The 10,223-nt window shown below is 43.0% G+C and overlaps 1 protein-coding gene across 11 annotated transcripts in view; it reads left to right on the top strand.

Annotated features, from left to right (window-relative positions):
• Window positions 1-267: 267 nt before the first annotated feature.
• The window catches only part of LOC139543520 (dynamin-1), a 111,377-nt gene continuing 101,421 nt past the window's right edge, over window positions 268-10,223 (top strand). For 4 of the 11 annotated variants that reach the window (XM_071349672.1, XM_071349667.1, XM_071349670.1 and 1 more), the window contains exon 1: window positions 269-761. In XM_071349672.1, coding sequence (XP_071205773.1) covers window positions 601-761 — 161 coding nt within the window. In that variant the 5' untranslated portion in view covers window positions 269-600. Of the gene's footprint in view, window positions 762-10,223 lie in introns of all 11 variants that reach the window. The other 7 variants (XM_071349677.1, XM_071349676.1, XM_071349674.1 and 4 more) reach the window with 4 other exon arrangements.

Here is a 10,223-nt window from a genome sequence, read left to right as displayed (position 1 = left end):
TAATAGGCGTGTGTCGCCCTCTTTCACTTAGGAGGCTGAAGTACAGATGACGTCGTTTAACCAATTCAGCACCATGGACAGATCAACACTGCCTTCCAAACCAAAGCCTACCAAACATAATCAACATTGGCATAACACAATATAATATAGCTAGTATAAGTGTGTCAACATAGCCTATTTAGAAATAGCTGCATTTTTTTTTTTTTACATAGCCTGTATTTTCATATTTCGTACAGCATAGCCTAGTACAAGAGAGAGTACACGAAGCCTATGGGTGCAATTCTGTTGAGCTAGATCTCCGTGGTGCATGCGCGTCAGTGCAGGGATGTCAGCGTATTCTGAGAAGAGATCATCCCTCCGTGCTGCGTGGTAGAGAGCTGAACATAGCTGTATAAGAGAGTGAGGAGAGGAGAAGCGTTCTGTGTAGAGGGAACACCCGGGAATCGTAATCAATGAGGGTGCAAGCAAAATTAAAATAGAAGCCGTATTCCAAACGTTGAAACACCTTTCACCGAAGGGTGATAAGGGCCAAGGACCGAGAGAAACGTTTTCCCTCATTTTATTATATTCTGTAAAGGAGCGACCGATTCCCTTGCAATCATGGGGAACCGGGGGATGGAAGACCTTATTCCTCTGGTGAATAAAATGCAAGATGCTTTTTCGGCCATCGGTCAAAATTCTCAGTTGGACCTGCCTCAAATTGCTGTGGTTGGCGGGCAGAGTGCAGGGAAAAGCTCGGTGTTGGAGAACTTCGTTGGGAAGTAAGTGGTTTTGTGTTTTTGGAGTCTCCTAGGCTGCAATAGTTCTTGCACACCTACCCATCCCCATCCTCCCGTTCCATTGACTTGCCTCCAGCCATGAGATTCATTGGATAACTTTAAAATGATATAGAATGTTTTAAATAAAGATGATTTGCTGCAATTGTTGTCTTAGAATCACCAGTCCCTCTTCGAGAGTAGCCATGAGGGAATCTAAACATATTATTTGGTTACATAAAACCTTCCCTGTAGTCCACAGGCTAATTGCTGCAGTATGCACTGGTAGAATACCAAACCAAAATGGACGTTTTGATTTTCTTGTTGGTGCTCCCTATTATAAAATCATTGTATATATTTATAAACAATATTAATTGCAATAATTCTTGGCGAATTCTTTATTTCCTATATGGTACTGTTTTCAATGTTTGTCATAGTGCAAATCTACATTACATATAAAATAATCCCTCACTATTTTGCGTTTCCTTTGATATTACAAATAGCCTATTGTATATTGGAGGTTACCAGTTCTTACAGACATCATAAATGTACCGGTTTAATGGGGGTCGAATGGGGTGCGCATTTCCCTCCATTCTCAGTTCTTCCACCTTGCCCTCAGGGCGCATAGCACGTTGGAGGCCACGGCCCCATATGTAGGGCCTTGTAAACACACAATTCCAACAAGAAAGCTTCATGTGTGGTTGTTTTTCAGACAGGTTTTAAATGTTGTCGTTCATTAACCAAACACTCAGACCACAAAAAATATATATTATGTGTATCTGATACACACCTAGTGTGAGATATGAATAGACTACATAACATGTTTTTTGTGGCCAGTTAATTATGTCCTAGTCCCTGTCATAGACCCTCTCACGGAGTTGATGATGGATAAACCGCATATCTCCAGGGACACAACCCCGCTATACTCTGCAGTATGACCTTGCGAAAATACATAGAGAGGGGAGAGAGAGTCGCTCTGAGCCCTTCGTCTTCAGCTCCCCATCCATCTGTTAGTGCTTAGCTAGGCTGCTGCACCCGCTCAGCACCAGGCAATGATACAGATGAAGGATCTTAATTTGATCACTATTTTGTTGCTGAGGATTTTCCTGCACATAGGAAATGCAAACCTGTAGTGTATTCAAGGTTTAAAAAGGCTTCTAAAGTTAGTCATTTCCACTTTAAAATGTCAGACTACATTTTCCCTAATGAAAAATGTGTCAACACCTACAAAAAATCCCCATGAATTATAATCCACATAATATATTTCATGTTGCTGCAGGATTATTATCTCCTACCAAGGCAGGGACATAATACAGCAACTACCCTGAGATTTATTATATGGATTGGGGCATCACGTCCCTTGGCCATTTCCTTGGTCATTCCAGGTCATATCACAACCAAATGTACATTAACTCATTTGGAGATACATTAAAGGTATACTGCAAGATTCTGGAAACCATTTTTATGTCTCTGCGTGCAGCACAAAGGAAGTTAGCATACGCTAGCATACCTATAGACATCCAGTCATTGCGCTAGCGGTAGTAAGAATTGGCTCGCAAAATTACCTTTAACTTCTACATGCAGTCGCAGAGACATAAAATGGTATCCATGAGTTCCTCGGACTCAGGGTAAGTAGAAAAATGGCTTAATTGCCAGAATCTCGCAGTATCCCTTTAAACATATCATTGCACACTGCAATACATGAAGAATGAAATGAATTTCTGTGCAATTGAATCTGCATCCACCACCAATATGGGATGTGAACGCAAACTTTGCCACATGGTGCAAAGCTAATCTCATTCAGTGATGTTGATTGTTGCTTGGCACCTTTGATTGCTTGATACCCATTACAGATAAACAGTACATGAATAGCTTTCCATTGTTTGTTAACACAGTGCAATGTGAAATATGGGTCAGTCGGAATAATAACCGAGAAAATGGTCTTGTCAGCATCTTAGATGTTGTCGTGATTGAGGTCCACTCCACTGTTAACAGCCCTGTTTAGGCTCCCTTTGCACCAGTCATCAGTATGGTGGGAATTATGGGCAAACCACCCTGACCATCTAATCATTATCTTAAATGTTCTTACTCACTTCCTTCAATAATAGCGCTATAGATAGTCACGTTAACTATGATCATTACATACAGCAATAGTAATGGCATCTTTTTGTAGGTGCCAACGGAGGCGCCGCCATGACTCGTTGACCAAAGCCTATGGGGAAATTAATGTTTTTTTGAAAAAACGCTGAAAATAAGGTCTGTGGTAAACACAGGCTTAGGAGATCTTATATGCTTTGTTCTGTGAGATAATCTCCATCAGCTAACATCACTTTTTGTGAATTTTGAAGCATTTATGTAATCAAAACAAGTCCAAAGTTAACGATGTGCTAACATGTAAAAAATAAAACTACAACTCAGGTCGCAAGCCTTTTCTAGCTACCAGGCTTAGCTTACCTTATCAGACGGACTCAAAGTCTCCTCTGGAAAACATTGTTTGGGAACCAATAAAACTAGCACTATTCCGGCTGAAGGGATATGGTTGCAGACTGGAGGAAAACAATCATTGTGTTTTCGTTCAAGCTGGTAAGCAGAAAGCTAAGCAGAAAGTTGCCAGTCTAGTGTAGCGTAAACTAGTTTTCATGGTCGGCATAGTGACATGAGACATTTTGCGATTTATGTTGTAGTTACATTTCTCTGGCAAACCATGAAATTTGTAGCTGAAATTGTTGGCATTAAGTAGGAGTAGGGGATAATGTAATGTCAGTCTGCTCTTCCTGACCAGCTGCACTGACGTCACCTGGGTCTTCTTGATCACAGGCTACTGCCACACCCCCTCCCTGCTGTTTTCTATTGTGTAGTTATTCCCTCCGCAAGGCAAACCAACAACCGAAATGTCAGTATAGAGACAAAGTGGAGTCGCAATTCAACGGCTCAGACACAAGACGTATGTGGCAGGGTCTACAGACAATCACGGACTACAAAATTAAAACCAGCCACATCGCGGACACCGATTTCTTGCTTTCAGACAAACTAAACACCTTCTTTCCCCGCTTTGAGGATAATACTGTACAGTTCCACGAGGTGGCCCGCTACCAAGGACTGTGGGCTCTCCTTCTCCGTGGCCAACGTGAGTAAGACATTTAAACATGTTAACTCTTGCAAGGCTGCCGGCGCAGACGGCATCCCTAGCCGCGTCCTCAGAGCATGTGCAGACTAGCTGGCTGGTGTGTTTACGGACATATTCAATCTCTCCCGATCCCAGTCTGCTGTCCCCACATGCTTTAAAATGGCCACCATTGTTCCTGTACCCAAGAAGGCAAAGATAACTGAACTAAATGACTATCGCCCATTGGCACTCACTTCTGTCATCATGAAGTGCTTTGAGAGACTAGTCAAGGATCATATCAGCTCCACCTTACCTGTCACAATAGACCCACTTCAATTTTCTTACTGCCCCAATAGGTCCAAAGATGATGCAATCGCCATAACACTGCACACTGCCCTATAACATCTGGACAAGAGGAATACCTATGTAAGAATGCTGGTCATTGACTATAGCTCAGTATTCAACACCATAGTACTCTCAAGCTCATCATTAAGCTAGAGGCCCTGGGTCTCAACCCCGACCTGTGAAATTGTGTCCTGGACTTCCTGACGGGCCGCCCCCAGGTGGTGAAGGTAGGAAACAACATCTCTAATTCGCTGATCTTCAACACTGGGGACCCACAAGGGTGCATGCTCAGCCCCCTCCTGTACTCCCTGTTCACCCATGACTGCATGGTCATGCAATCCTCCAAATCAATCATCAAGTTTGCAGATGACACAACAGTAGTAGGCTTGATTACCAACAATGACGAGACAGCCTACATGGAGGAGGTGAAGGCCCTCGGAGTGTGGTGTCAGCAAAACAACCTCTCACTCAACGTCAACAAAACAAAGGAGATAATCGTGGACTTCAGGAAACAGCAGAGGGAGCACCCCCCATCCACATCGACGGGACAGCAGTGGAGAAGGTGGAACGTTTCAAGTTCCTTGGTGTACACATCACGGACAAACTGAAATGGTCTACCCACACAGACAGTGTGGTGAAGAAGGCACAACAGTGCCTCTTCAACCTCAGAAGGTTGAAGAAATTTGGCTTGTCACCTAAAACCATCACAAACTTTTACAGATGCACAATTGAGAGCATCCTGTCGGGCTGCATCACCGCCTGATACAGCAACTGTACCGCCCACAACCACAAGGATCTCCAGAGGGTGGTGCGGTCTGCACAACGCATCACTGGGGGCAAACTACCTGCTCTTCAGGACACCAAAAGCACCCGATGTCACAAGAAGGCCAAAAAGATAATGAAGGACAACAAGCACCCGAGCCACTCCCTGTTCACCCTGTTACCATCCAGAAGGCAAGGTCAGTACAGGTGCATCAAAACTGGGACCGAAAGACTGAAAAACAGCTTCTATCTCAAGGCCATCAGACTGTTAAACAGCCATCACTAACACAGAGAGGCTGCTGCCTACATACAGACTTGAAATCATTGGACACTTTAATAAATGGATCACTAGTCACTTTAATAATACTACTTTAATAATGTTTACATATCTTGCATTTCTCATATATATATGTACAGTGTGGCAAAAAAGTATTTAGTCAGCCACCAATTGTGCAAGTTCTCCCACTTAAAAAGATGAGAGAGGCCTGTAATTTTCATCATAGGTACACTTCAACTATGACAGACAAAAAAAAAATTCTTCAGAAAATCACATTGTAGGATTTTTTATGAATTTATTTGCAAATTATGGTGGAAAATAAGTATTTGGTCACCTACAAACAAGCAAGATTTCTGGCCCTCACAGACCTGTAACTTCTTCTTTAAGAGGCTCCTCTGTCCTCCACTCGTTACCTGTATTAATGGCACCTGTTTGAATTTGTTATCAGTATAAAAGACACCTGTCCACAACCTCAAACAGTCACACTCCAAACTCCACTATGGCCAAGACCAAAGAGCTGTCAAAGGACACCAGAAACAAAATTGTAGACCTGCACCAGGCTGGGAAGACTGAATCTGCAATAGGTAAGCAGCTTGTTTTGAAGAAAACAACTGTGGGAGCAATTATTAGGAAATGGAAGACATACAAGACCACTGATAATCTCCCTCGATCTGGGGCTCCACGCAAGATCTCACCCCGTGGGGTCAAAATGATCACAAGAACGGTGAGCAAAAATCCCAGAACCACACGGGGGGACCTAGTGAATGACCTGCAGAGAGCTGGGACCAAAGTAACAAAGCCTACCATCAGTAACACACTACACCGCCAGGGACTCAAATCCTGCAGTGCCAGACGTGTCCCCCTGCTTAAGCCAGTACATGTCCAGGCCCGTCTGAAGTTTGCTAGAGAGCATTTGGATGATCCAGAAGAAGATTGGGAGAATGTCATATGGTCAGATGAAACCAAAATATAACTTTTTGGTAAAAACTCAACTCGTCGTGTTTGGAGGACAAAGAATGCTGAGTTGCATCCAAAGAACACCATACCTACTGTGAAGCATGGGGGTGGAAACATCATGCTTTGGGGCTGTTTTTCTGCAAAGGGACCAGGACGACTGATCTGTGTAAAGAAAATAATGAATGGGGCCATGTATCGTGAGATTTTGAGTGAAAACCTCCTTCCATCAGCAAGGGCATTGAAGATGAAACGTGGCTGGGTCTTTCAGCATGACAATGATCCCAAACACACCGCCCGGGCAACGAAGGAGTGGCTTCGTAAGAAGCATTTCAAGGTCCTGGAGTGGCCTAGCCAGTCTCCAGATCTCAACCCCATAGAAAATCTTTGGAGGGAGTTGAAAGTCCGTGTTGCCCAGCAACAGCCCCAAAACATCACTGCTCTAGAGGAGATCTGCATGGAGGAATGGGCCAAAATACCAGCAACAGTGTGTGAAAACCTTGTGAAGACTTACAGAAAACGTTTGACCTCTGTCATTGCCAACAAAGGGTATATAACAAAGTATTGAGATAAACTTTTGTTATTGACCAAATACTAATATTTATTTATTTGCAAATAAATTCATTAAAAATTCATTAAAAATCCTACAATGTGATTTTCAGGATTTTTTTCTTCTAATTTTGTCTGTCATAGTTGAAGTGTACCTATGATGAAAATTACAGGCCTCTCTCATCTTTTTAAGTGGGAGAACTTGCACAATTGGTGGCTGACTAAATACTTTTTTGCCCCACTGTATATACTGTATTTTATACCATCTATTGCATCTGGCCTATGCCGCTCTGTCATTGCTCATCCATATATTTATGTATATATTCTTATTCCTTTACTTAGAGTTGTGTGTATTGGGTGGTTGTTGTGGAATTGTTAGATTACTTGTTAGATATTGCTGCACTGTCGGAACTAGAAGCACAAGCATTTCACTACACTCACAATAACATCTGCTAACCATGTGTATGTGACCATTAAATTTGATTTGATTAGATTTTTGACACAGTCTCTCTCACTGTCAATCCTACTCTCACTGAAACAATCATTTAATGCTCTCTCTACTGGGGCCTTGCTGTAATCTGTTGGCCTTTGGATTTTTTATAAAAACTATCAGCGTGTAGCAGGGACAGGGCTCATTTTGTAGATGCAGACAGAGACACTCTCTGTCTGTCTGGATGTGTGGACATACAGAGTACCCTTCTGTTGGCACTGGGGTTTCCTGATAACTTGGAGAACATCAGACAATGTTGTGTCAGTCCATTCACTCCCCTGACCCCGTGGTGTCATCATTGGCATTACAGGGATCTGTTGAAACACTGAGAGATTAGAGGAGTGAGAGAGAGATTAAGGCCACAGGGTATTATGAAAGTAACATCTCTGTCATGAGAGGTACATAATGCTGTCACAATAATTACATGATATAGGATGGAAATAGTGATGACAGCTTGTAACACTGACTTTATATAGCCATGACAACAATCATAGATTTTTGCTGATCTCAATTATGAGTTTCATCTTGCATTCAGATATACTGTAGAGGCACATTTGACCATTTCCCATTTAGATTTTGTCATTCCTCAATGTATGTCCTTGATATGCTGACTTGCAGGAGATGTAAAATGACTATTCATCAAACAGTCATAGCACTAGTTCAATTCTCTGTACACCATAGTGGAATATTCAGTATACATTTCTCACAAATCAATACAAGAGAAAAATAAACAATATCTTTGTAATAATAGCACATAGCAGGTCTGGTTATGAGTTAACTCATAATGACTGTAGTCCTCATCATTATCCCCCGAGCACAGCCTCCCAGCAGTGATATTTCTGGTGGGTGTGACAGCCTTTGGTTTGGTGAGATGCTCTGTGAATTACAAGTACACATAACACAAAGTCACTTATATGAAAGGCAAATGGCACTATTAGGATTTGGATATTTGTCCTTGTCCTGTCCTTAGCCCCAGACCCCTGTGCTGCCGTAAGGGAACAGCATCGCAGTAGAGACGTGACACACTATAATGCAATACAGTTTGTGTCAGACACAAAATGGCCTCCCAGTGTATTTCCTGGAAGCTGCCGGACCTCATATCCGTCAATCATGTCCTTCTGGGCTCTGATTGGCATGCCGAGCCTTGGTTTTTCACAGCCATTGGCTGATTTCAGGGGAGAAGATGACAGGTGTCCGTAAATCAATGCGCACTTCCTCCTTTCTCTCGCTCTCGCTCTCTCCCTCTCCATCTCCTCCTATGTGTTTAATTAGCACAGAACCACCAGCATCACAGAGCAGGGCCCTGCACTAGCTCCCAGACTCTGACACAGAAGTCAAACAGCTGGGGGACATGTGGCCCATACTTCGGTAGAAGTCTCAGTTAAATCTCTGATCCATGGCAAGGTTTCCTTTTCTAGTCTTAATAATTAGGACCAGGACATCTGGATAAATCTGATCACAGACCAGTTTATAGAGGAGTACCACCACCACCACTATAACTGGATTCCTATATGATTTTATCCATTGGTGGTAATACTCTAGGTATAAGGTGCATTCGGAAAGTTTTCAGAGCCCTACACTTTTTCCACATTGTGTTACGTTACAGCCTTATTCTAAAATTGATTTAAAAAAATGTTTTACTCATCAATCTACACGCAATACCCCATAACCTGAAAACAGGTTTTTATTAAAAATAAAAAACAGAAATACCTTTATATAAGTATTCAGACCCTTTGCTATGAGACTCGAAATTGAGCTCAGGTGCATCCTGTTTCCATTGATCATCCTTGATTGGAATCCACCTTGATTACAACTTGATTGGAGTCCACCTGTGGTAAATTCAATTGATTAGACATGATTTGGAAAGGCACACACCTGTCTATATAAGGTCCCACAGTTGACAGTGTATGTCAGAGCAAAAACCAAGCCATGAGGTCGAAGGAATTGTCCTTAGACCTCCGAGACACGATCGTGTCGAGGTACAGATCTGGGGAAGTGTACCAACAAATTTTTTCAGCATTGAAGGTCCCCAAGAACACAGTGGTCTCCATCATTCTTAAATGGAAGAAGTTTGGACTCTTCGTAGATATGGCCGTCCGGCCAAACTGGGCAATTGGGGGAGAAGGACCTTGGTCAGGGAGGTGACCAAGAACCAAATGGTCACTCTGACAGAGCTCCAGAGTTCCTCTGTTGAGATGGGAGAACCTTCCAGAAGGGAAACCATCTCTGCAGCACTCCACCAATCAGGCATTTATGGTAGTGGCCAGACAGAAGCCACTCCTCAGTAAAAGGCATATGTCAGCCCGCTTGGAGTTTGCCAAAAGGCACCTAAAGGACAGACCATGGGAAACAAGATTCTCTGGTCTGATGAAACCAAGATTGAACTCTTTGGCCTGAATGCCAAGCATCACGTCTGGAGGAAAACTGGCACCATCCCTACGGTGAAGTATGGTGGTGGCAGCACCATGCTGTGGGGATGTTTTTCAGTGGCAGAGACTGGGAGACTAGTCAGGATCGAGGAAAAGATGAACGGAGCAAAGTACAGAGAGATCCCATATGAAAACCTGCTCCAGAGTGCTCAGAACCTCAGACTGGGGCGAAGGTTCACCTTCCATCAGGACAATGACCCTAAGCACACAGCCAAGACAACGCAGGAGTGGCTTCTGGACAAGTCTCTGAATGTCCTTGAGTGGCCCAGCCAGAGCCCGGACTTGAACCTGATTGAACATCTCTTGAGAGACGCTCCCCATCCAACCTGACAAAGCTTGAGATCATCTGCAGAGAAGAATAGGATTAACCAAGCTTGCCAAGCTTGTAGCGTTATACTCGAGGCTGTAATCACTGCCAAAAGTGCTTCAACAATGTACTGAGTAAAGGGTCTAAATACTTATGTAAATGTGATATTTCAGTGTTTTATTTTTACAAAATCTGCAAAAAATGTCTGAAAACCTGTTTTTGCTTTGTAATTATGGGGTATTGTGTGTA

Source organism: Salvelinus alpinus, chromosome 18 (genome assembly GCF_045679555.1).
Source record: "Salvelinus alpinus chromosome 18, SLU_Salpinus.1, whole genome shotgun sequence".
Lineage (NCBI taxonomy): Eukaryota > Metazoa > Chordata > Actinopteri > Salmoniformes > Salmonidae > Salvelinus > Salvelinus alpinus.
This window is presented reverse-complemented; position numbering and strand designations above follow the sequence as displayed.